Source organism: Patiria miniata, unplaced genomic scaffold (genome assembly GCF_015706575.1).
Source record: "Patiria miniata isolate m_02_andy unplaced genomic scaffold, ASM1570657v1 HiC_scaffold_20, whole genome shotgun sequence".
Taxonomy (NCBI): Eukaryota; Metazoa; Echinodermata; class Asteroidea; order Valvatida; family Asterinidae; genus Patiria; species Patiria miniata.
The window spans coordinates 25,527,582-25,554,598 of NW_024037059.1; the positions used below are offsets into that span (position 1 = coordinate 25,527,582).

Consider the following 27,017-nt stretch of genomic DNA (forward strand, 5'->3'; position numbering starts at 1 on the left):
CCAAGATGGAACTGGACGGCAGCATCAAGGGCAAGATGAGCAGGGACAGGAGCTTGGAGGCACCGAACATGACCAAAAAGGGTGTGTCGCCTCCCTGAGCCTCTCTTCTGTAACCCGTAGTTTTAAAAAAAATGTCAACTCAATTGACCAATCAACAGCTTAGTCCACATTTGTGATTGAAATGATGTTACGTTTCTAAAGTTGACTCCGATTGGCTGGCATAAAATTTGCATGCTGCGATATATCAGACCATGATCATACGTTTGTACCATTGCTCTGCACACATGAATGTCTGGTCCTCAGACTGTGGTCCATACTGCATTATGTCATAAAGAAAGGATTCCTTGCTTTGCTGATATTGCGTACAAATGATATGAGAAAAAGGCAACTTCCAGCACAAAACGCAACTTCCGTGTATGTATTATGCATACTATTCCTTTTTTATAACACCTCACCTGCAGATTCTGTGTCTTGATTGGCCGAGAGCGAGTCACATGATACTTTCTATTTTTGCTATCTTTCTGTGCACGGCCAAAAGTACTATACCCGTAGCAACCAAAGTACTTTACAATTAGCAACCAAAGTACTATTTCCACGGCGCAGTATTTGTGTGCAAATGCATGCTGGTGTGCACATTGGGCGTTGCGCGTAGCGTGTTTTGTTCCAAAGAGAGCGCGCCACAGAGTTGGGTTCAAACATTTCGCGAAAGGGGTAGTTTGGAAGAGAAGAAATACATTTTCCACCAATTTTGTATTGCAATTGAAGTTTATTTCAACTGCGTTCCGATTTAAATAATTTAAAATATTAAAACCAAGCAGAATCTGTGGTTGAAGTGTTATAAAACAAATATTGAATGCTTTATCTCGTGGTGAAGTAAAACTAGCCTCCCTCGATGATCCATGGAGCATTCTATTTTCCCATGGATCACCTCGGGAGGCTAGTTATACTACACCACTCGAAGCACTCAATATTTGTGTAATATTGTATCCGTGGAGGGAAATTTTAATAAAGATCTTTTGGCAAATCTAAAGGTTATACCGGAAAGCTTTATGGAACTTTATAAAATAACTGAAGCATATGTTATATCTGTAAGACAAAATTACATGTACATGGATTTTTTTTAAATGCATGCAAATGTGCAATGACCATAACATAAGTGATTTACTTCAGGGCCTTACATTTTGTGTACACCTATTACTTGGTTTTCTGTAGATTACTTTGGTGGCACTTGCCCCCCACCGGAAGCTGTGATAGAATCCAATGGACAAGCAGTCATTGAGGTCAATGTCACCAGTGCTAGTGATACTGCTGTCATCACGTGGACCGACCCTACGCCTGCTGGTTTTCAGAGGCTGTACACATGCTTCCCTATAGGGCCATCTGATCATGAATGTAACAACGGGGATTCCTTTCCCATTTCATACACATTCACATCTGATGGATACAACAGAAGGATTCTGGTCACATACACGGTCTATACTACAGTTGGACTAACGATGCAAGAAAAGTGTGATTTTTACCTGCGTGTTCTTGGTTAGTATATGTTCCCCGTGGCATTTTGTAAAATCATGGAGTCAGATTTCATACTTCATAAAACAAAGGAGCACAGTAGATATCCTTGAGAAGCCTATGTCCATACTGTCCGTGCTCACCAATACAGTTTTGTTGTTTATAGCTAACAAATCTCAACTTTGTTTCATTAAAAAAAAAAAAAAAGAAACCACCCAGAAAATCTGTTGAAAGAGGTGCAAATTAACACTCCTGACAATTTTGGCATCCATTTGTCGACATAAAGCAAAAATGTGATGCGATCAAGCTAAATGAGTTGTTTGTCGGGAACTTTCATTTGGAGATTCAGGCCAAACTAGGGCCACTTCATCACATCACTTCATCACATCTCTTGGTGTTCCTACTTCCATAGTTTTAAAACTAAAGATGGCACCAGCATGCGGTTTTCACAGCAGTAATGCTGAGATTGTGCTCTTATCAAATCTGTAAAAAAAAAAAAAAATTGACCAGGGTCGACAAACGACTCATTTATAGCTTGATCGCATCACAAATGTTGTTCAGTTACATTGACATGGACTCAGCAGTTATGACTGCTGTTATATATCCAGAAGTCAACCAAAAAGTCAAAATGTGGCCTCAAAAACAAATGCACACTGTGTATTGTGAATTCTCTTCAAGTAAACTTGAATCCTCGATCCTGATTGGTCGATCCATGGCAACAAACCGTGCTACATATTATCATGTAGCACAGCCACGGTCCATACCGCACTCCACGTGTTGCGCTATTCCAAGATTCGCATGCCATTACACGCACGTGTAACAGGATAACCACTGAAAATCTTTTTAGTGCGTCAAGTTTGCTTGAAGATAAATTCATTATCACGCTTGCGCTCGTGGAACACGGAAAATGTAGTGCGTCTGTGTCCCACATGTGGGACACAGACGCACTACATTATTCCGTGTTTCACTCGCGCTGTTAGATATTTCTCACAGATCCCCACACCCGTTGAGTTACATATAGCTACAGTGATAACAAAGCTGCTCTTTGGCTTTTTTTTTACCTGAAAGATCCGTTCCCCCCGGAGATTACCTGCCCAAGTGATATTGTAGTAGCAGCAGGTGAAGGCATCATGAACGGCACGGCTGACTGGGTCGAACCAGTTGGCACAGACAACTCAGATGTCACAACTAACTCGTATTCACCGCCTTTGTTTCTGAACATCGGCTCCCATGAGTTCACCTACACCGCTGTGGACAGCTCTGGAAATGAAGCGTCCTGCTCTTTCAATGTCGCTATCACTGGTGAGTGCAGTCCATGTCCAAATCACCTGTCACTGGTTTGGGACCTAAAGGCAGAGAACATCATTTGTCACTTGTGCATTTCTTTCCTTTGAAGCAACAAAAGTGCTCAAAATCTAAAGAAGGGTGCTCAACAACTAACCTGATGAAGTTTTAGCTCCCTGAATGCTGTATATTCCGAGAAAACAATATTCTAGGATCTTAATTTTATTTCAAAACTTGCCGAGTCATGTTTTGAATTGCGCTTGAAATCGGTGGCTGGGACATGTTCTCATTCAGCCGATTGCAGCTACTCGATGTCAAGCACTGAGCTGACGAGCTATAGCAACTTAATGCTAAACTGACAAATGCTACCGAAAACAGTTGCACTTTTGTATACGTGCAAGGTGAGTGCAAACCACAACTTGCACGTATACAAAAGTGCAACTGTTTTCAATATCATTTGTCATAAATTGCATAATTTCATACACATTATTACTGTTTTGGGCCAAATAAAGAGTATGGCTAGATTTTTAAGGAATTTCTGTACTGATTAGTCATTATTTGAGCGAGAGGTGCTCAGTAGTTTGTGAGTTAGACAAAAAAGTATTGGAAAGGGGGACTTTCTTTTTTGGTTGAGTGTACTTGCATTTGAATATAACACAACTTTGATCATGTTGAGTTGATGCTAATTATGTTGTTTCAAATTTGAAATTCATAAATGCTTGAAAGCTTTCAATATTTTTTTTGCCATATTAAGATGGGACAGCCCCTGAGATAGATTGCCCAGCCAACATCGACACAGACACAGATCCCCAGCAGAGCTATGCCACGGTGTTGTGGTCTGCACCCAATGTCACGGATAATTCTGGTGAGATGATCGAACCAGTGCTGTCTTCGGCATCCGGATCCACATTTGAAATAGGCAACCACACCGTGGAGGTAACTGCCACAGATTCCCACAACAACACCGGCATGTGCTCCTTCACCGTTATCGTTCGAGGTCAGTTTGTGCCAAATTTCTTTGATTTTAGTTTGAAATGTGAGTATTTCAACAGTGTAGCTGTTAAAGGGGCACATGGTCCTGAAATCCCTAAAAATTTGGTTTGGGATTGTTTCCTTAGCCTATTTCAAACATCTGGTTGAAAGGAGACCAACCTAATGTCTTACTGTTCCTGAGAAACGACAAAAAAACCCTTGCTACATCGGACATGACGGAGTACAAATACGTTTTTCGTGTTGTTCTCAGTGTACCATGTACACGTTGTGTTTCTTCAACATCCACAAAAGGCGAACACTTTACGAATGAAATCACAACTAGCATCCAAACAGCTCAAATTTATGGGGTCGCAAAAGTGGACCCTGAAATTCGTTCTTGCACGCATAGCACAAGAATAACACAAAAACGCCCAGTTTTGAAAGGATAGTTGTGTGGATCTCAAACTAGAGAGCCACTTGCAGTGTGCTTGGAAATCATGTTATTATTGAATATAGCACCCCACACAAATGATGTCAATTTTGCTCCGCGCCGTATGCGCGTATACCCCGTAGGTCAGACAATTTTTCCAACATGCATGCACATCTTGCCACATACATTCGCATAGAAACGGTGTTGCAAGCGTGCACGTAATCTCCACACAAGAAGTTCGTACAGCATGCTTGTCTGAGATCCGAGTACTTGTTTCTATTTTTAACTTTAGTGCGGAGTGCTATATTTGAGGGCGCAATACTAGCATCATCACAACGAACTGATTTCTTGGGCACACTTTACAACAGTTCAAAGCAAACCCTTCAGAGTACGAACACAAGCTAGAAAGTTTTGTGAACGAGAATCTAACTGGGTGTAATTCTGCATCATTTCTTTTAACGACAGATCTTGAACCTCCTGTGATCACGTGTCCAGCTAACATGACCGTTCCGACCAATGCAAGTGTAGACAACGTAACACTGGCACTTCCTGATCTGGCCTCGGCCTCCGACAACTTGGGAACATATGATGTCAAAATTGCCATCGCTGACATTCTGTACTCGGTGGGGGAGAGTGTAACGCTTTATCTTGCGACTGGGGAATATGCACTACAGTACAATGTTACTGACCCTGCAGGAAACAGCGAGAGTTGTTATACATTCTTCACCGTTGTCGGTAGGTACCCTTTACAAAATGTTTACCTGAACTAATTTGTCTAGCCTTTTGTTTTTTAGGAAATGGTTTGTTTCTTGCCATTTGGGTAAAAAAAAATCTGGATAGTTGAGAATTTAGTTTTGCTTGTTGCACAGGGTGAGTCCAAAAAAGCGGAACCCAAACCCCAACAATTATATTTCATATTTAAATAAATATGTATGAATAAATATAATAATTACTGGAAAGGCAATTTCATAAGCTTCTTTTAGATGGAAAAAATGACTAAAATTGCACAATCTGTTCAAACAATATCACCATTTGAACACAATGACCGTAAAACCTCTTTCGTCCAAGAAAGCAATTTCAAGAATCATCATCACAATTGTCTTCAAAATCACTAGCAATAAAACTTTAGTATAAAAGTTAAACATATTCAACAACTTAGTCCTTTTGAAGGCCTCTCTTTTAAAAACAGTGGATTTTAAATCAGGGTTGTTAATATAGATATTGTGTGCTACAGTTGTTGAAACAAGTATTTCGTGTCATTTTCTTTGTTGTTCGAAACAGTCAAATACACGAATTGGGTTTTTTTGGGGGAAAAAACAGGTTTGAGGGTGACTGCGTTTAAATGGTGATATTCTTTGGATTGAGCAATTTAAGAATTTTTTTCATCTAAAAGTAGCTTATGAACTTGGCTTTCTAGTCGGTATTGTTTTTGATGCTACGTATTTTTTAAATATGAAATTAATTTTTGGGGTTTGTGTTCCACTTTTTTTGACTCGCCCCGTAGCTGGTGTTATAACCAACTGAAAACCATGTATTGTTTTTATTCAGATGAGGAGGCGCCTACCATCACCTGTCCATCAGTGGGTTCAAGCACCACAGATCTTGGCTTGCCAACTGCCAATGTATCCTTCCCTGATGCTACTGCCTCTGATAACTCCATGCTGGCAGTCACATTCAGTGCCAATGCCACATCCGATACCCCTTTCAATATCGGTGATACTGTTGTCCAGTTTGTCGCCACCGATAACAGCGGGAACACTGACGATTGCTTTTTCACCATCACAGTAATAGGTAATTTAAGAAGGGATTAAAGGTACAGTCCATCATTTGTAATTTGTGCATTTTGTTTGTTTGAAGCAACAGATGTGCTCAAAGTCTAAAGAAAGGTGCTGAACAACTAACCTGATGAAGTTTCAGAGAAAAACAACATTCTGGGATCTCGATTTCAAATCAAAAGTTGCTGAATCATGTTTTGCATTGGGCCTGAATTTCAATTTCGAGACACGTTCTCACTGAGCCGAATGCAGCTACGCGATGTTGCGCACTGAACCGACGAATTATAGCAACCGTGCACTCGTGTGCTTCGTGTCAACGCTTGTGCGCCCTTCGCTGAATAAAAAAAACGAACTATTAGCGGAAATTTCTAACAGGCCTTCTTTTGTTGATTTCTTCAAAATGACAGCTTGCCAGAAAGAATAATTTCACAGGGAGTGTACTGTCTTTCGACCTAGTATGATTTTCAACAATAATTGTCAGTTACTTTTTGGATACCTGCAAATGATGGACTGTATACGTAGCTTTAAGAGGAGTTTTGCAGTCATAAATACTTCAGACAGTTTACCCATTATTGGTTGAGAGTCCGTCACGTGGGTGGTTTAAACGGTTGATAAAACAAGTGGTTTCAAAGACTTTTTTTTCTAGTGTCACATGAATTTGGACTCCTACAAAATCTGGTCCCTTTTACTCTGTTATTGGTTGAACGTTCACCATTTTCACTGAGGCATGCGTAATACTACCAATGAGTCCATATTTCATAGAGTCCTAAATTCACACTCTACCGGCACCGCTGCATTCTGCGCCACATCGCGTAGTACATGCCACTTGCATCCCAATATCCAAGGAGATTTTTAGTACTACTCGCAAGAGGCACATACCATTAACGTTACAAGCTAGTGTGGTGTTTCACAAAATGTGAAGTAAACTTGTTGAACAAATTGTTAGAAATTAAACATTTTTGACTTTTGCAATTTTTTGACCGCAAGGATATGCAAAGGGGAATAATGTGCTTGGCCAGTTTTAAACCACTATGTTTAAAACCAGCTTGGGGCCTGACCACCGATAATGACCCTCGCCTTCGGCTCGGGCCATTATCGGTGTCCAGGCTCAAGCCCATTTTAAACACGTATTCTTTTAATCATGACCAAGGATGGATGTGACTATTGTCAATGCATTGAGTTGAAGGTGATGTGTAAAACAGTGGCCTTTGATCCTTCCTCTCTGAAAACTGTGTTCAAAATATATTGAAAGCATCATAAGTTTTCTTCACTTCTGTGTGTCTGTCGCGTGCAGTCATTCAGACCAACTCCAGAGTCTGTAGTCAATGAAAAATTAATACACAAAGTTTACCAGTGTGAAACTCAAACTCTCTTAATGGTCGATCTGAGTGAACTGTTCCTAATACTAGGCCAGGTCCAGAACAGGTGTTTATCATCACAATACTTTTATCTGAATTGGCGTCTCAGATTAAATCAGGTATGTCTTTCATTCAATCAATCAGATGATGAGGACCCTGTGGTAGACTGCCCTATGAACATTGAAGTCGATGCAGACCTGGGACAGAACTACTCCACCGTGATGTGGCATGCTCCCAACGTGACTGATAACTCTGGTGAATCCATCACACCAACGCTGAGCCACAACTCAGGAGATCAGTTTCCATTTGGATTAACCACAGTCACTGTGAATGCCACCGACTCCAGTTTCAACGTTGGCTCGTGTGCCTTCACTGTTTATGTTCTAGGTATATTGATACTATGTTTTCGAAATCTGAAGTGAATTGTAAGACAAATGTAGAAAATTGGTTTAAAGTTGCACATGAGCATTGGTCAAATCTTCAACCTTATAATTATCAATTCAATGAAGTCCTTGGAATATTTTTCGAGATGCATTCTCATGACATAGTGATAAATGAATCTGATTTGTTAGTGTTACGTGATCTCACCTTAACCATGCGTACTTCACACAGTGTGGCATAGCACGAATGGAAATGGGTCATTCCACCAGGTTGGGACACAGTGCATGTTACATCCATAAATTTGGTCATATTCTTAAAAGTATCAATGCATTCTAAACAATTGCGCAACATAATATTTGTCTAAGGGTGTTTCAATACTTGAGAAAGTTTGAAATCATTTGAATGTACTTTGAAAAAAATATGAGCAAAAATGTATTATTCGGACGTAACACGGACACCATGTCATTGTTACATCCAAATATTCTTTGTTTGCCGTTTTTTTACACATATATGTAAAATATTACCCAAACTGACATTGCATATATAACAGGACACCTAATGCACCAAGAAAAGCTTTTGTTTTGGTACAGTCAGGGTTCAAATGTAACAGAAATGATACCTTAATGTTGACGTAACAGTGTCCAAATCACCCAATGGAAGTGTGACATTTGGGGTTGACACGGTGTCCATGTTACATCCACTACCAAGCTATCATTTCTGCTCCATTTGATACCTGACTACCATAACAAAAGCTTTTCTTAGTGTGTTGCATGTAGTGTAATAAGTACATAAAGTGAATTTGGGTAAAGTTTTACAGAAATTAAAAAAAATTGGTACAAATAAAATATTTGGATGTAACATGAACACAGTGTCAATGTTACGTCTGAATGACATTTTTGCTCATATTTTTGGCAATATACATTCAAATGATTTGAAACTTTCTGCACCAGTGGAACACCCAACAACCAATATTATGTAGAGCAACTGCAAGCAAGGCATTCATACTTTTCATAATATGGTCATATGTCACACATTGTGTCCCAACCCGGTGGAATGACCCAAATGGAAGTTGATGCAACTTGAGTGTTTAGCTAATGGGCCCTTTTAATCAGTGGTGTGTGTGTTATGACAAAGTCACTAACGAACCGAATAGAAGATACTGAAAACTTATGAATTTGAAACAAATTCAGAAAGAATGTAGTATCCTGATAAGGCCACTTGTTTGGTTGTGTTCAAAGTCTATGGAGAGTTGAGTGCATTTTCAAAGTTTTTACTAATGTGACCCGGATATTGGTTCTTTATACAAGTTTATTTAACGGCAGGAAAATGGGTTGATGGGTAAGTAGTACAAGGATGTGACAAGAACACTGAGCTCTTGACTAGGACTGAAGCTTGAGAATACATGTAGTGGGATGCTTGCACGATGATGGCTACGAATGAAATGCTGATAGTTCAGACTGTTCACACTGACCACGTTGCAGGGCCTAGGAGCCTCAGTGGGTGGCTGTTGCTAGGGCAACCAGTGGGTCCTCCTTGTACCTCTGAGCTAAACTAGTCTTAAAGGGGCAATGCACCAAAGTGCCTGGTCACACTACATTGGAAATGTTTCTCAGTTCCAGATTCAGGTTTTTTACAACATTTTTGCAAAGACTGACCTCCATTGAGATATTATATGATGAAAAAATGGCGTTGGGATGCAGTATTCCTTCCCTAAGTCCTTACTTTAAAACTCCTGTCATGCAACTTGGATGACAGGCCTGTTTTTAAGGATGTCTAAACTTGTGAGATGGCAAGAAATTTTTTTTGGGTCTTTTGCATGGAAACCTTGACATTGCCTTTGAACTAGAAATTATGATTTCAAAGTAAGATTCATCATAGAAAAGAACCTCTTTGATGTCTCTGGATGTTGACACCAGCAGATGTTTGGTTGAGTATAACAGCTAGGAATGAGATTTATTTCTCTGTTGTTTGCAGATCCTGAGCCTCCGATGATTACCTGCCCGGACAATCAAACGAGATCCACAGATCTGAATGTAAATCATGTCAGCCTTGCACTACCTGATGCAGCCTCTGCTTCTGACAACTCGGGATCATATGTCATCACCATTGATGTTGCTGGTTCTATATACAGCGTTGGTGACAGCGTTTCCCTTGACTTGGCTACTGGTCAACATTTACTGCAGTACATCATCACAGACAATGCCTTGAATAACGATACATGCGAGATGTACGTCACTGTGATTGGTAGGTGACATATTAATGATTGTACTATATATCCGTATTATCAAGAAATCCTAATCGATAATCCTTGTAAAGATCACCTTTTATTAAAGAGCCCAAAGCTATTAGGTTGTAGTTCTGTGAGTTGCTTTACCTCAACGATGGGCTAGTTGTGACTTGCTACAAAATGTATTATAGCGGGCAACTGTAGCACATTCGTAATGCTTAGTAATGTGCATGTACAGTACATGTTCAGTATGTACTGTGGAAATGTACAGTGTATTGCATCTGTCTTGTATTAATTTATGGAATGCATATACATACAGGGAGGGGGGGTTGAAACTATTGCGTTTGGGGGGGATAAAAAAAAAAGGCGCTTTGTGCGTATTCCAGTTGACCATCTAGTCTTGTGAGTTTGAAACATGCCAAACATACAGCCTGCATGTGCGTAGTCCACAAATTGGGATTCTCAATACTGTGCAGCCTGATCTGTGCCTTTTGATCCATGCACATATGATGCACACAACCTATGAACGTTCATCTAAATTTGCACGAAACTGTAGCATCCTGAGCTTGTTGCGGAACTGGTACACGAAAAGGATTTCATGTACATGTCCATCCCTTTTGTCTTTCTCGCTACTTGGGGTGGAAAAATGTATGAGAACTTGTAGGGAAGTTTCACAATGTCTAATTCTCCTCTTGTGTCCCATTTGAATTCCAGATGATGAAGATCCAAGGATCACATGTCCAGCGGCAATGACAGTTCCTACTGATGCTGGCTTAGCCACAGCCAATGTAACCTGGGAGCTAGCCACTGTCGTGGATAACTCCATGCTGCCCATTACACCTGTAGACGATCCAGTATCTGGTTCAATCTTACCCATTGGTGATACTACAGTGCGGTTTAATGCTACGGATGAAAGCGGCAACAGTGCCTATTGTACCTTTGTGGTAACAGTTGAAGGTAGCGTAATTTGTCAACTCTTCCAGTTTTCCTTCGTGGTTCATTTGAAAATTTGTAATAAAAAGCTGTATCCTCTCCGAGTGATCGCTGTTTGCTATTTCTAAGGTCTGTATTGTGACTTGGGGCGTGATCCCTGGCTGTATGGCATACTGGTTTATGGCTTCTGACTAGCGCCCCTTGAACAAAGATATTGACTAATTAGGGAGCCACCAACATAGGGCTGGATAGCTCAGTTGGTAGAGCACCGGAACGATTATCCGGAGGTCGCAGGTTCAAGCTCCTCTCCAGTCAATTTCTTTGTTCAACTTTTAATTTTTTACAATTCACCTAGTCAGTTTCCCTGTGTGCTTCATTTGAAAATTTAAAAAAAATTATCATATTTTGATCAGTAATAAATTTTCGTGATCGCCTTATTTAAAGAAACTACACAATGATAAAAAGTGATAATTTCTTAAGAATATTTGCATGTAGTCGCTCTCAATTATTTCAGAAGTCGTTCGAACTTCATTAAAATCTTAGGATTAATGTGGTTTAGTGTGACTCCAGAACACCAGTCTGAAACGATAGTAAGAGAACTGTATTTCCATTTTTTGAAAGTTTCTAATTTGGTTGTTCAATTACAGATATGGAGCCTCCATCAATAAACTGCACAGATCTCACATTTTCAACATCCCCTGGCTTACCAACTGCCTATGTGACTTATGATGAACCCCCTGCCACTGACAATGTTGGAGTGATGAATACCAATTGTTTCTATGTTGAGACTTCTGGGCAAGTACTCGGTGTCGGCATGCACCAAGCTATTTGTGTGGCTACTGACTCATCTGATGAGAGGTTGACAGACGTATGCACTTTAATTATCACTGTTGAGGGTAAGTCACAATTTACGTTTTGTCATGATGTATGCTGTTGTCAGATCTGTAATTTTTCTTACGGAGTTACTGTTAATGTGACTCAAAATGAGATCACAGTTGCGTATTACAAAGACATTCTTCCTTTTAGTCGTCGTACAGCGGCTTAAAACTTTGTAAATTTTTGTAATTATTTTTTAGCTGCGGGTAGCAGCGCAACAAATCATCTTGTCTCTCTGTTTGTCCATTTGTTAGTTAACTTTGTACATAGTTCGTAACAAATGTTGACATTGTCTATTGCTCCTACATACTTTGACTGATTTTAACCAAACTTTGTCAAAAATATCAGTAGCCCAGCCCCAACATGTCACATGACCGAACTAGGTTCAAAGGACATAGGTCAAAATAACATCACATTTCAGAGAAGCTCAAAGACAAAAGTAGGTCAAGGTCAAAATAGCCTCAAATTTCAAAGAAGCTCAAATGCCAAAAGTAGCGCTGTCAACATGTTGGCCTTGGTCAAACATTAAAAAATGTCCATGGTGATCGGCTGACTTACAGTTGTGGGGTCAAAGGTCAAAAAAGGTTAAATTTCAAAGAGGCTTAAATAACAACAGTATTGCGATGCATGTCAACATGCTGGCCTTGGCCAAACATTAAAAAATGTTTATGGTGACCTCTTTATTTGACCTGTAGCTATGGGGTCTAAGGTCAACACGTCAAGTAAGGTGAACACGAACTTGTTGGCCCATATGGAGAACTTTGCCACCCATATGTGCACAAAATCGAAGCCCTGCATGCTCTGCGGTCACACACAAAGGTGCATTGACTCGGAGACCTTCACAGCCCCATTGCGTAGACCGGATTATACATAAACAGCGCAGGTCGATCCTCAGAACAAAAGCGATGTCTGATTTGACAAGAAAAGTGCCCCTTTTTCTTCTCAACCAATCAAAATGGTTGTAACATGAAAGGGAAGCTTATTGTGTTCTCTTTCAGAAATCATGCGAAGTAATTGTATGCGACCGGGTTCACACGTGTGCTGTTCGAAGAAGTAAACCCGCACCCTCAAAAATCGGGGAAATGTGCCGTGACCTCCATAGGAAACGCGAAATTTTCACTGAGTTGCCCGTTTTTCAATGGAAAAGTGCACATAATTATTCGCCTTTAATCATGAAGATATTGCATTCATGTGAAAGAGGAAAATCTATATTTTGTGATGCAATGCGAGGGAGTACGTTTAACCGACACACTTTCCGCATCTTAACGAAAGTTTGCTCAGAGCGCCTAGACATGAGCCAGTCTTCCCACGTAAACAGAGCTGCACTATAGTGGCAAGTGAGCAAATGCTCCCTAGTTCTCCATATGCTCAGCTTCCAAAATCCGATCGAACTTGTTCAAGTATCAGATCATCAAATCATATTTCTCCATTGTCCAATGTTTCATCCTGTTTACACAGATAACGAAACTCCCAACATCACCTGTCCTGCCAATGAGACAGTTGCCACTGATGGCGGTGCAGCTGTGGCTACATTTGTCTTACCGGATCTAGACTCTAGTGTTGACAACACTGAGAACTTCACTGTCTCCATTGATGTCGCTGGTGCCCAGTATGACATTGGTGACAATGTAACGCTGAGCCTGGCTACCGGTGTGCATCTGTTGCAGTACACTGCAACTGACTTTTACAATAACAGTGAAGTGTGCGATATGTTCGTTACTGTGATTGGTAGGTGATCCTTTTCTGATTATTCTTGTGACTGTGCCAACCTTGGTACTATTTGGATAGGTGACACTTTTGGGGGATAACCTTATATGTGTCCTTGAATTTAGAACAAAGACTTAGAAAAAACCATAGAGCTATATTAAATTACTAGCACGCTAACTTTGTGTACAAAGTAGTGCCTGCTGGGCGCATCCATGTTTGTGCACAAACCTATGGAGACCTAGAAATTTTGTACGGCTTTTGTACGGCTTTTGTACGGCTATTTGCATATCTGCGTTTGTATTCCAAACCGGTGCGTTATGGAAGCCAATATACGCCCAAAACCGAAATGCACGATCAGCAAATGAGCGTGTCATTTTGCTCTATGCAAACAGCGCAACGCGTGCGCGTATTCGCTGCAGATGCTTTTTGCCGTAATGTTTTTGAACCGTCAATGACGTGCTTAAGTTGTTTGCGTATGTTCTACTTGCGCGTTGCATGTAGAGTACACTTTCAAAATTCAATCCATCTAATTTCATTACGTTCTACGAACACCCACATGAATTAAAAATGTCTGCGCCCACGACGGCTTCAAAGCGTCTCCGCGCGCAGAATGAGGAGTTAGCGCTCTAGTAATTTAATATAGCTCTATGAAAAAAACCCTACTTTTTGACGTGTTGCTTAGGTATTTGTTGTTTTCATTTGACTTCCTTAAATTTGAGTAAAGTGAAATAGATTCAGACTAAGACCTTGAAATAATGTTGTTTATGAAATCTGAATGCACTTCAAAAAGTTATAGATATAACGCTTACTTTTTTTCGGCTTTTAAATTTTTTTGGAAGTAGGTAAACACTAAGAACTTTTGAGTTGATCATATAGTCTCGTACGTTTGGCACATGGCAGACAGTACAGCTTGCATGTGTGTACTGATCCATGCACATATGTGATGCGATCAGGCTAAATGAGTCGTTTGTCAGGAATTTTCATTTGGAAATTCAGGCCAAAATAGGACCACTTCATCACATCAATTAATCACATTTCGTGGTGTTCCAAATTCCATAGGTTTTGAACTAAAGATGGTACAAGCATGTGGTTTTTACAGCAGTAATGTGCACAATACTAGCGTCTTTTCTGCGGCACTGGTTGTACAACGTGATAACTCCTTTTTCTCTTTCGCACTGCTTTGTAGAGGGGATACATATGGTCAAAAAGGAAGTTTTACAATGTCTCATTCTCCTCTTGTATCCCATTTGAATTCCAGATGATGAAGATCCAATGATCACATGTCCAGCGGCAGTGACAGTTGGTAATGATGCTGGCTTAGCCACAGCCAATGTAACCTGGGAGCTAGCCACTGTCGTGGATAACTCCATGCTGCCCATTACACCTGTAGATGATCCAGTGTCTGGTTCAATCTTACCCATTGGTGATACTACAGTGCAGTTTAATGCTACGGATGAAAGCGGCAACACTGCCTCGTGTACATTTGTGGTAACAGTCGGAGGTAAAAAAATCACTCAACTTTGTTCCTCTTTTATCAAATCTGCAAATGCTTCAAGTCACTTTGAGTTTGTTGTTCATACCAAATACTTAAATCAATAATCTGGTTTTTTTTGCAGGTATTTCTATACCCACCTTCTTTCCAAGTCTTTCAAGACTCGTTGTTATGAAACTAGTCTTAACCTCCAACCCCTGAAAATTCATGGTCAAGTATCTTGTAACTTTGTTTTTTCACACTAAGAAAGAATTCGGGTGATTCACAATGCAGTGCGACACTAAGAGTTTGCCACGAAGAGTTCATTTTTTATGAGTGCATTGTGGAACGTGGTTGACAAATTCGTAGTGCGGGACATTTGCAATTGTTCGTTTCCCCGTCGGTAGTTTCTTATGCGAAGGATTCGAGGATCTGTTTGCCCTTTTCTTTGCATTTTTTCAATACTGTGGTTTTTTTTTTGTAGGGTGGCAGAATGCTATGCCCCAATCTGTATCAAATTCGCTCAAGTTGTCTACTGACACTCGTTCAAATCTGCCATGTTTTGTCGAACGTAAACTTGAAAAAGGACTCTCCATAGCAAACTCTTGGTGGCGCACTGCATTGTGAATCGCCCAAATTGCAAGGACAAATATGGACTTGGAGCAGTCTTCTTTACACACTAGCCTCAAATACTTTATTGCTTGACCTGTAATGCAATTTATTGTGGCGGTCCCAATTCTAAAACATCGTTGCTTGTTAAACCACAATAAAAAAACAACCATTTTGTGCTATCTACCGCTCAAAGATTTGAAGTACCGGTAATAGCCTGGTATCTTCTTCAATCCAACAAATAGATCTATCACGGCTGGCCACGATGCTTCCATCGCATACACTATCACCATAACCTTTGTCTGGCTGTTAAAGTTCTTATTTTACAGCAATTCATTTCAGTTGCTAATTATCTTTCATTCAATCAGATGATGAGGACCCTGTAGTAGACTGTCCTATGGACATTGAAGTCGAAGCAGACCCTGGACAGAACTACGCCACCGTGATGTGGTCTGCTCCCAACGTGACTGATAACTCTGGTGAATCCATCACACCAACGCTGAGCCACGACTCAGGAGATCAGTTTCCATTTGGATTAACCACAGTCACTGTGAATGCCACCGACTCCAGTTTCAACCTTGGCTCGTGTGCCTTCACTGTTAATGTTCTAGGTACGTTGATACTAGTTTTTAGAATTCCAGAGAAGAGGAAGAGACGAAATCTGTTGTTATTGAAAACTATGGCAATGAACATCTGTCATACAAAATTTAAAAACCTTCATTGTCTGTAACACAAAGCCCTCTGGAATATAAATGTTATTCATAAATACCTCAGACAGTTTAGCTATTCCTATTGGTCGAGAGCCCGTCACGTGGCCGGTCTTAAACAGATGATAAAGACATGGCTAGCTGGTCTTAAACACTTTTCCAGTGTCACAACAAAATGTGGACTCCTAAAAATCCAGTGCCTCTAACCGTTTCATTGGTTGAACGTTCACAATCCTCACGTAGGCATGCGCAACACTACATGCGAGTCAGAATTTTATAGTTCTAAATTCAAAACGCAACGCCCCAGGTGCGTTCTGCGTGACATCGCGCAGAACATGCTACGCGCGCCGCCAATCTCCATAAAAGGGTTGTTTACATCTTAATCGCCAGCTGAATACTCCATTATTTTGCTAGAGGGATGTTTCAAAAAGCATGAAGTGAACTTGTTGAACAAAATCGGGATTTTTTGAACGAATTATTTGATTTTTTTTACGGATAAGGTATTTATGAATGGGAATAAATATGTGCTCGGTCGGTATTTATCACTCTGTTTAATACCGCTTAGAGTCTGGGTGCTGATAATTACCCTCGCCTCCGGCTCGGGTAATTATCAGCACCCAGACTCTAAGCGGTATTAAACAGAGTGATAAAAACCTCTCGAGCACACATTTATTCCCTTATTAAGCTACAACGATAATTGTCGTTGTAGCTCAATAAAATTCATATGCGGTTAGGGTTCGTGACTCATGATCAGAGGATCAGGGGTTCGAATCCAACTGTGGGCCATACGTTGTGTCCTTGGGCAAGCCACTTCGTCCCCACTTTCCTCTCTCCACCCAGGAGCATAAATGGGTACCAGCATTAGCTGGGGAGAAACCTGCGATGGACTAGCATCCCATCCAGTGGGAATCAAAAAGTGGCTGCTGCATCTTGCATTTTTCAAAAATCAAAATTTTTCGGTTAAAATAATCCCGGCACAGACTGGTTAAATATAAACCACAAAAGGAAACATACTAGGTGCATCATAATAATTTAAAGTTGAGTAGAGAACAAGAGCGGATCCAGGACACATTTTGTTGGGGGGGGGGTGCTAAAAAAATGTGGTCACCCAAAAAGTGGGCCCACATTTCTTTAAATTTTAGATGTTCTGTGGTGCGATCTGAGGCAGTTTCTGACCACTTTTACCATTTTTTTTTTAGAGAAAAAATGGTATTTTGCTATTTTTTTTTTTTGGGGGGGGCATGGCCCCCATTGCTTAGCAACTTGCCTGTTTTTAAAGTATAGCAGGGGAAAGTGGATGGAAATATTGACTGTCTGTGACTGTTCAAATAGCAGGAGGGTTGATTAAATATAACATTTGAAAATGAGATGGTATATTTGGTTTCTGTTTTTCAGATCTTGAGCCTCCGATGATTATCTGCCCGGACAATCAAACGAATTCCACGGATCTCAGTGCAGATGATGTCGTAGTTGCACTACCTGATGCAGCCTCTGCTTCTGACAACTCGGGATCATATGTCATCACCATCGACGTTGCTGGTACTACACACATGGTCGGCGACAGTGTTACCCTCGACTTGGCTACTGGTCAACATTTACTGCAGTACATCATCAGTGACAATGCCTTGAATAATAACACATGCGATATGTTCATCACTGTGATTGGTGAGTGACGAAAATAACTCAAATGAGTTATCCATCATCAAACGGATAATCCTTCAAATAATAATCCTTCCAAGAGTCTTGTGCAGATCAGATTTTCTTGTTAGATCAGAATCTTGCTTGTAAAACTTTTCACTGGCATTAGGAATCGCACTGATTACTGGATGTTTACCTTTTGCTGCTTTATTCGAGTATGAGGGAAATGGTGCTCATTTTCCAGCTAGACAAACCGCTAATTCTTTAGGATTGGGGTCCTTATTTTCATCATCAATATCACCTACATCAAACTGTAATGCTAGTAACAACCCGAAGTTTATAACTGCATTTCAGAGCAAGTGAAAGTGTACAAGCTTTCTCTGAAGTAGTCATTTTGCCAGCAGCCCTCTTTGAAGTTGAGACGTACCGAATCACAGTTCAAGGAATTATCCTCAGAGCACTAGCTGTTAGATGACAAGAGCATTATTATCTTGTATTCATAAATACCTCAGACAGTTTAGCTATTCCTATTGGTCGAGAGCCCGTCACGTGGCCGGTCTTAAACGGATGATAAAGACATGGCTAGCTGGTCTACACACTTTTCCAGTGTCACTATAAAATATGGAATCCTAAAAATCCAGTGCCTCTTACCGTTTCATTGGTTGAACGTTCACAATCCTCATGTAGGCATGCGCAACACTACAAGCGAGACAGAATTTTATAGTTCTAAATTCAAAACGCAACGCCCCAGGTGCATTCTGCGTGACATCGCGCAGAACATGCTACGCGCGCGTCAATCTCCATAAAAGGGTTGTTTACATCTTACTCGCCAGCTGAACACTCCATTATTTTGCTAGAGGGATGTTTCAAAAAGCATGAAGTGAACTTGTTGAACAAAATCGGGATTTTTTGAACGAATTATTTGATATTTTTTTACGGATAAGGTATTTATGAATGGGAATAAATATGTGCTCAGTCGGTATTTATCACTCTGTTTAATACCGCTTAGAGTCTGGGTGCTGATAATTACCCTCGCCTCCGGCTCGGGTAATTATCAGCACCCAGACTCTAAGCGGTAGTAAACGAGTGATAAAAACCTCCGGAGCACACATTTATTCCCTTAATAAAATTTACCATCTCATGTGGGTATTATTTTAGCAAGATTGGAACGAGGCAGCACACTCATATTTCTGGCCTCGCTCGCTGTGAGCGGGTCGCTGACAGATATTTCCGGCCTCGCTCCCTGCGTGATTATCTGTGATCCGTTCCAAATGCCGCAAAACTTTTGCGTGTATACACGGCCTCCGGCGCGAACTGGTTTAAGCCCTTTTTTCCACAACACCCAAGAAAATTTCAACAAATATTATAAAGAAATATAATAATAAGTTACAGTGCTTGAAAACTTCTCTAATGCTTGCAGAATCTTACAATGTAATCATGTGAAAAGACACCCCATGATAGAACATGACCAACATCCCTGGTGAAGTTATAACTCTCAGTTCATGGGAGCTTTTGGAGGAGGTATTGACCTACGAGAACGAACTATTCGCAAGGTACCCATGACAAACGAAGTCTCATTTACGCCATTCCTGATCTTGTATCCCATTTGAATCCAGATGATGAAGATCCAAGGATCACATGTCCAGCGGCAAAGACAGTTCCTACTGGTGATGGCTTAGCCACAGCCAATGTATTCTGGGCGCGAGCCACTGTCGTGGATAACTCCATGCTGCCCATTACACCTGTAGACGATCCAGTATCTGGTTCAATCTTACCCATTGGTGATACTACAGTGCGGTTTAATGCTACGGATGAAAGCGGCAACAGTGCCTATTGTACCTTTGTGGTAACAGTTGAAGGTAAAAAAGTCGCTAAATCTTTTTCCTCTTTTATCCAATACACAAATGCTTCAAGTCACTTTGAGTATAATTTTCAAACCAAATACTACAATCGATAATGTGGTTTATTTTACAAGGCATTTCTATACAGGCACGTAACCATGGTTTAGTTTGCCCGTTGCAGTGGTGAGAAAAGGGCATAGCTGTGCCGAAAGATACTCAGGTTTTCTTCACCAAACACCCTGCCTCTGTAAATTAAGAAAGTTGGGGGCGGGGCTTGACACCTTCCAGTGGAGGCGCTGTTCAAATCAGAAACCTTCGGACAATAGATGGCGCTCTTCACACACGGTACCACATTTGCGGGACGTAAACAAGGCACTCGTGAAAAAAGGGCGCTCGTGTGAAAGGAAACTTGTGAAAAAGGGCAGTTAACAGAAAATGTTGAGTTGCAAAATAGACTTGTCATCCTGTTTACCACTTTCACTAGTCCCACTTTCAATTTGTTCTATTGCAGTCCTGACTTTGCTTTTGAAATCTCCATCCCGTTGGAATCTGCCACTCTGCATCCCCCTAGTTATGCTACTGTTTCTTTCCTCTGCCCTTGTCCGATGTCTTTCAAGACTCCTCATTATAAAACTAGGGTCTTGATCTCCAATCCTCGGAAGCTTCAGCATCAACTTTCTTGTAATTTGGTACGGTCACACTAAGCAAGAGTTACAATGACACTTATTAAACTGACAACTGTCTTTCTTCACACTGAGTATCAAGAAGTGTGAGATATCTCAGACAAGATCAGGGAGAGAAGGATGGCCTTGGCAGGCCATAGTGTCTGCCAGGAGGGGGCGGAGGCGAGTGGCGTACATTGACACGCTGCGACGGGACATTGGTCTCAGTGACAGGGGGAAGCTGAAGACCCTAATATTGTATAGGGAAGAGTGGAGGGTGGCAACCAAGTCCCGAGATGGTGTCGCCTGAATCCTCTTATCGCATCACAGTGTGAGTTTGTGCAATTCATTTAAATTGTTTTGTCTTTCATTCAAATCAGATGATGAGGACCCTGTGGTAGACTGCCCTATGGACATTGAAGTCGATACAGACCTGGGACAGAACTACGCCACCGTGATGTGGTATGCTCCCAACGTGACTGATAACTCTGGTGAATCCATCACACCAACGCTGAGCCACAACTCAGGAGATCAGTTTCCATTTGGATTAACCACAGTCACTGTCAATGCCACCGACTCCAGTTTAAACAATGGCTCGTGTTCCTTCACTGTTAATGTTCTAGGTATGTTGATACAAGTTTTCAGAATTCCAGAGAAAAAAAGCGAGGAACTCCGTTGTTATTGCAAATTATGGCAACAAACACCTTAATTCATTATCTGTAACACAAAGCACTCTTGAATCTGAATTTTCTTGAGCTACAATGATAATTACAATGCATTCCTTTGTTTTAACACACTCATGTAATTTGTATTGGACAATGTGCATGTTGTTATGTTGACAGTCCCAAACTGTTTTACCGCAAACGCACATTTAATTACACATAACAACGGAAAATGAGATGATAGATTTGGTTTTGATTTTTCAGATCTTGAGCCTCCGATGATTATCTGCCCGGAGAATCAAACGAATTCCACAGATCTGAATGTAAATCATGTCACGGTTGCACTACCTGATGCAGCCTCTGCTTCTGACAACTCGGGATCATATGTCATCACCATCGACGTTGCTGGTTCTACATACATGGTCGGCAACAGTGTTACCCTCGACTTGGCTACTGGTCAACATTTACTGCAGTACATCATCAGTGACAATGCCTTGAATAATAACACATGCGATATGTTCATCACTGTGATTGGTGAGTGACGAAAATAACTCAAATGAGTTATCCGTCATCAAACAAATAATCTTTCAACTAACAATCCTTCCAAGAGACTTCTTCAGATCAGATTTCTTGTTGGATCCGAAGCTTGCTTGTAAAACTGGCTTTAGGAATCACACTGATTACTGGATGTTTACCTTTTGCTGCTTTATTCGAGTATGAGGGAAATGGTGCTCATTTTCCAGCTAGACAAACCGCTAATTCTTTAGGATTGGAGTCCTTATTTTCATCATCAATATCACCTGCATCAAACAGTAATGCTAGTAACAACCCGAAGTTTATAACTGCGTTTCAGAGCAAGTGAAAGTGTACAACTTTCTCTGAAGTAGTCATTTTGCCATCAGCCCTCTTTGAAGTTGAGACGTACCGAATCACAGTTCAAGGAATTATCCTCAGAGCCCTAGCTGTTAGATGACAAGAGCGTTATTATCTTGTAATAAAATTTACCATCTCGTGTGGGTATTATTTCAGCAAGATTGGAATGAAGCAGCACTCTCGTATTTCCGGCCTCGTTCGCTGCGAGCGGGTCACTGACAGATATTTCCGGCCTCGCTCCCTGCATGATTATCTGTGATCCGTTCCAAATGCTGCAAAACTTTTGCGTGTATACACGGCCTTTGGTGCGAACTGGTTGAAGCCCTTTTTTCCACAACACCCAAAAAAAATTCAACAAATATTATAAAGAACTAAATAATAATAAGTTACAGTGCTTGAAAACTTCTCTAATGCTTGCAGAATCTTACAATGTAATCGTGTGAAAAGACACCCCATGATAGAACGTGTCCAACATCCCTGGTGAAGTTATAACTCTCAGTTCATGGGAGCTTTTGGAGGAGGTATTGACCTACGAGAACGAACTATTCCCAAGGTACCCATGGCAAACGAATTCTCATTTACGCCATTCCTGATCTTGTATCCCATTTGAATCCAGATGATGAAGATCCAAGGATCACATGTCCAGCGGCAAAGACAGTTCCTACTGATGATGGCTTAGCCACAGCCAATGTAACCTGGGAGCTAGCCACTGTCATGGATAACTCCATGCTGCCCATTCAACCTGTAGATGATCCAGTATCTGGTTCAAGCTTACCCATTGGTGATACTACAGTGCGGTTTAATGCTACGGATGAAAGCGGCAACAGTGCCTATTGTACCTTTGTGGTAACAGTTGAAGGTAAAAAAGTCGCTAAATCTTTTTCCTCTTTTATCCAATCCACAAATGCTTCAAGTCACTTTGAGTATAATTTTCAAACCAAATACTACAATCGATAATATGGTTTATTTTACAAGGCATTTCCATACAGGCAGGTAACCATGGTTTAGTTTGCACGTTGCAGTGGTGAGAAAAGGGCATAGCTGTGCCGAAAGATACTCAGGTTTTCTTCACCAAACACCCTGCCTCTGTAAATTAAGAAAGTTGGGGGCGGGGCTTGAAACAGTAGCGTAACTTGTGAAAAAGGGCAGTTAACAGAAAATGTTGAGTTGCAAAATTTCCTTGTCATCCTGTTTACCACTTTCACTAGTCCCACTTTCAATTTGTTCTATTGCAGTCCCGATTTTGCTTTTGAAATGTCCATCCCGTTGGAATCTGCCACTCTGCATCCCCCTAGTTATGCTACTGTTTCTTTCCTCTGCCCTTGTCCGATGTCTTTCAAGACTCCTCATTATAAAACTAGGGTCTTAATCTTCGATCCTCTGAAACTTCAGCATCAAGTTTCTTGTAATTTGGTACGGTCACACTAAGCAAGAGTTACAATGACACTTATTAAACTGACAACTGTCTTTCTTCACACTGAGTGTCAAGAAGTGTGAGATATCTCAGACAAGATCAGGGAGAGAAGGATGGCCCGGCAGGCCATAGTGTCTGCCACCCGTGCTTGCAGCCGACTCAATGGACTGCCAGGAGGGGGCAGAGGCAAGTGGCGTACATTGACACGCTGCGACGGGACGTTGGTCTCAGTGACAGGGGGAAGCTGAAGACCCTAATGTTGTATAGGGAAGAGTGGAGGGCGGCAACCAAGTCCCGTGATGGTGTCGCCTGAATCCTCTTATCGCATCACAGTGTGAGTTTGAGCAATTCATTTAAATTGTTTTGTCTTTCATGCAATCAGATGATGAGGACCCTGTGGTAGACTGCCCTATGGACATTGAAGTCGATACAGACCTGGGACAGAACTATGCCACCGTGATGTGGCATGCTCCCAACGTGACTGATAACTCTGGTGAATCCATCACACCAACGCTGAGCCACAACTCAGGAGATCAGTTTCCATTTGGATTAACCACAGTCACTGTGAATGCCACCGACTCCAGTTTCAACCTTGGCTCGTGTTCCTTCACTGTTAATGTTCTAGGTACGTTGATACTAGTTTTCAGAATTCCGGAGAAAAAAAACCCGAGGAACTCCGTTGTTATTGCAAATTATGGCAACAAACACCTTTAATGCAAAATTTAAAAAAAAATTCATTATCTGTAACACGAAGCACTCTTGAATCTGAATTTTCTTGAGCTACAATGATAATTACAATGCATTCCTTTGTTTTAACACACTCATGTAATTTGTATTGGACAATGTGCATGTTGTTATGTTGACAGTCCCAAACTGTTTTACCGCAAACGCACATTTAATTACACATAACAACGGAAAATGAGATGATAGATTTGGTTTTGATTTTTCAGATCTTGAGCCTCCGATGATTATCTGCCCGGAGAATCAAACGAATTCCACGGATCTCAATGCAGATGATGTCATAGTTGCACTACCTGATGCAGCCTCTGCTTCTGACAACTCGGGATCATATGTCATCACCATCGACGTTGCTGGTTCTACATACATGGTCGGCGACAGTGTTACCCTCAACTTGGCTACTGGTCAACATTTACTGCAGTACATCATCAGTGACAATGCCATGAATAATAACACATGCGATATGTTCATCACTGTGATTGGTGAGTGGCGTAAATAACTCAAATGAGTTATCCGTCATCAAACAAATAATCCTTCAAATAATTATCCTTCCAAGAGTCTTGTGCAGATCAGATTTTCTTGTTGGATCCGAAGTTTGCTTGTCAAAGTTTCCACTGGCTTTGGGAATCTCACTGATTAGTGGTTTTTTACTCTTTGCTGCTTTGTTCAAGTATGAGTAAAATGCTAAACATTATTATGTTATTCCAGAAAAAAATAATAGACTGAAGTCCCCCCCCCCCCTTAATACTTTTTTGACTAACTCAAAAACTACTGGGCACATCTTGTGGAACTGAAAAAAAAAGTTGCACTTTTTATTTTTTAATTTTTTAAAATTTTTTATGTCTTTCTGGTAATGAAACCAAGGATTCCTCAAAAGTCCCCTAGGCACTGTAGCTCGCAAGCCTGAAGAAACCTATAGAGAGGAGACAATGAGAAGAAATTACAGTTTTAGAGGTGGGAAGAAAAACCCAGACGAATATTCTGGGGAAAACCCACAGAATCAGGTAGAGACTGAAAACCCAATCCACATATTGGCCCAGACGGGATTCGAACCCGGGTCACAGCGGTGGAGGCGAGGAAAGTACCGCTACGCCAACCTGACTCCCCCATGTATACATGCAACGTGAGTGCGAACCACAACTTGCACATATACAAAAGTGCAACTGTTTTAGATATCATTTGTCAAAGATGTCCTAAATTCGTACACGTTATCACTGTTTTGGTTCGAATAAAGAGTATGGTACGCACCTTCCAAATGGGGGCGCTCTTCAAAACTGACCATTATTCATTTTCACAGCGCATTGCATTGGAATGTTTTTTGAGTGGGTTTTCTTTTTTTGGAATTGATGTCAGAACTCTCTTACCATTTATTGAAATCATAGGACAAGGAACTCCCTCTATGTTGAAATAATTGCTGAAAACAAAAACATTGTAAAAAATCTGCTGGGGGGGGGGCAAAGTGCCCCCCCCCCCCCCCCCCCCCCCCCCCCCGCGGATATGCCACTGGTATGGCTGGATTGCTAAGGAATGTCTGTAAAAAGTAGTCGTTATTTAAGTGCGAGGTGCTCAGCAGTTTTTGAGTTAAACAAAAAAAAGGATTGGAAGGGGGGGACTTTCTTTTTTGGTTGAGTGTGTAACAGAAGTGCGAAAACAAATGTTTTACTAAATTGAGTTCAATTGTAAATCACTTACTGCATTGATCTTTAGGCCTATGTAATCAACTTGGAGTGACATGTAGCATTTTTAGATGTGGGAAAGCAGCTCAACAAATCATCATGTCTCTCTGTTAGTCCGTTAGTTAATAACAAATGTTGACATTGTCTATTGCTCCTACATTATTTTGACCGATTCCAACCAAACTTTGTCAAATGTATCAGTAGCCAGCCCAAACATGTCACATGACCAAATACTGGGGTCAAAGGTCATCATGGGGTCACTGGAGTCAAAAACAATTTATTTTTTACACTTAAGGCAAAACACTACTCCTGCCAGAAATTACATGGCACAATCACGTAACTCATGCATGAACACGAATTCGTCGGCCCACAGCTTCCGAGATATTTCTGATCGAGCTTGTTTTTCCTCAAAATCCGACGTTAAAACAGAACTGGCAAAATTTTAAAGGTATTTATTTTGTTTTTCTTGGTGCTTCCATTTTATTTGTCATTGACGGTTTAAATTGTGCGCACCAAAAGTTAAACTTTTATTCAATTTACCCCCAAAGATGAAGAAGATCCGGTTCTGACGTGTCCCGAGGACCAGATGGTCGTGGTTCCGGACAACCAATTGGAAGCCACCGTCACCTGGCTTCCACCCACTGTGACCGACAACTCGGGCGAGGTCCCCGAAGCATTCCCCTCCCAGGAGAACGGGACAGCCGTACCGATTGGTGTAGAGACTACCATTTTCTACAACGCAACAGACTCTGCAGGCAACACTGGCTACTGCGACTTCACCATTCTTGTGATAGGTGGGCCAAGCTTTCATCTTTAGATAAATGGTTCTTTACTTAACTTAATCTTCTCCAGTTTTTGGCAAATTATTGATCTTGTAAATTAGACCAGTATGCAAGGCCGGATCCTTTTTTTTTGGAGGGGGGGGGGGGGGCCAAAAAATGTTAGTTCCCGAAATAGTGGGCCCAACAATTTTCCGCCCCAAATTTAATATGAAAAGCAAAGCGAGGGATGCAAATGTATCGCTGTTGTTGACTTTTGTGGGCGGTGTACGCAATGGCTGCCTTTTTTGCATTTTTACTTAAAAGAAGAAAAAAAAAGGGTATTTTTGTTGGGGGGGGGGCATGTGTTATGTTTCTTGAATCCATTTTGTTTGGGTTTTGAAGTGATAAGAATCTTTGTCATTTTCCTTAGCTCAGAACTTAAAGGTAGAGTTGACCATTTGCATCCACAAAAAAAGTATCCCTCCAAATTGTTGTTAAAAAGCTTACTTAGTT

The 27,017-nt window shown here is 41.0% G+C and overlaps 1 protein-coding gene across 1 annotated transcript in view; it reads left to right on the plus strand.

Moving 5' to 3' along the window:
• The window catches only part of LOC119727935 (mucin-17-like), a 115,930-nt gene that overhangs the window by 13,060 nt on the left and 75,853 nt on the right, over positions 1-27,017 (plus strand). The window contains exons 4-23 of the mRNA XM_038200015.1: positions 1,213-1,533; positions 2,578-2,811; positions 3,548-3,790; positions 4,661-4,930; positions 5,744-5,986; positions 7,473-7,715; positions 9,684-9,953; positions 10,651-10,893; positions 11,517-11,765; positions 13,204-13,473; positions 14,711-14,953; positions 15,901-16,143; positions 17,635-17,904; positions 19,494-19,736; positions 20,761-21,003; positions 21,307-21,576; positions 22,532-22,774; positions 23,712-23,954; positions 24,280-24,549; positions 26,292-26,537. Of these exons, the coding sequence (XP_038055943.1) occupies positions 1,213-1,533; positions 2,578-2,811; positions 3,548-3,790; positions 4,661-4,930; positions 5,744-5,986; positions 7,473-7,715; positions 9,684-9,953; positions 10,651-10,893; positions 11,517-11,765; positions 13,204-13,473; positions 14,711-14,953; positions 15,901-16,143; positions 17,635-17,904; positions 19,494-19,736; positions 20,761-21,003; positions 21,307-21,576; positions 22,532-22,774; positions 23,712-23,954; positions 24,280-24,549; positions 26,292-26,537 (5,100 nt within the window). The remainder of the gene's footprint in view (positions 1-1,212; positions 1,534-2,577; positions 2,812-3,547; positions 3,791-4,660; positions 4,931-5,743; positions 5,987-7,472; positions 7,716-9,683; positions 9,954-10,650; positions 10,894-11,516; positions 11,766-13,203; positions 13,474-14,710; positions 14,954-15,900; positions 16,144-17,634; positions 17,905-19,493; positions 19,737-20,760; positions 21,004-21,306; positions 21,577-22,531; positions 22,775-23,711; positions 23,955-24,279; positions 24,550-26,291; positions 26,538-27,017) is intronic.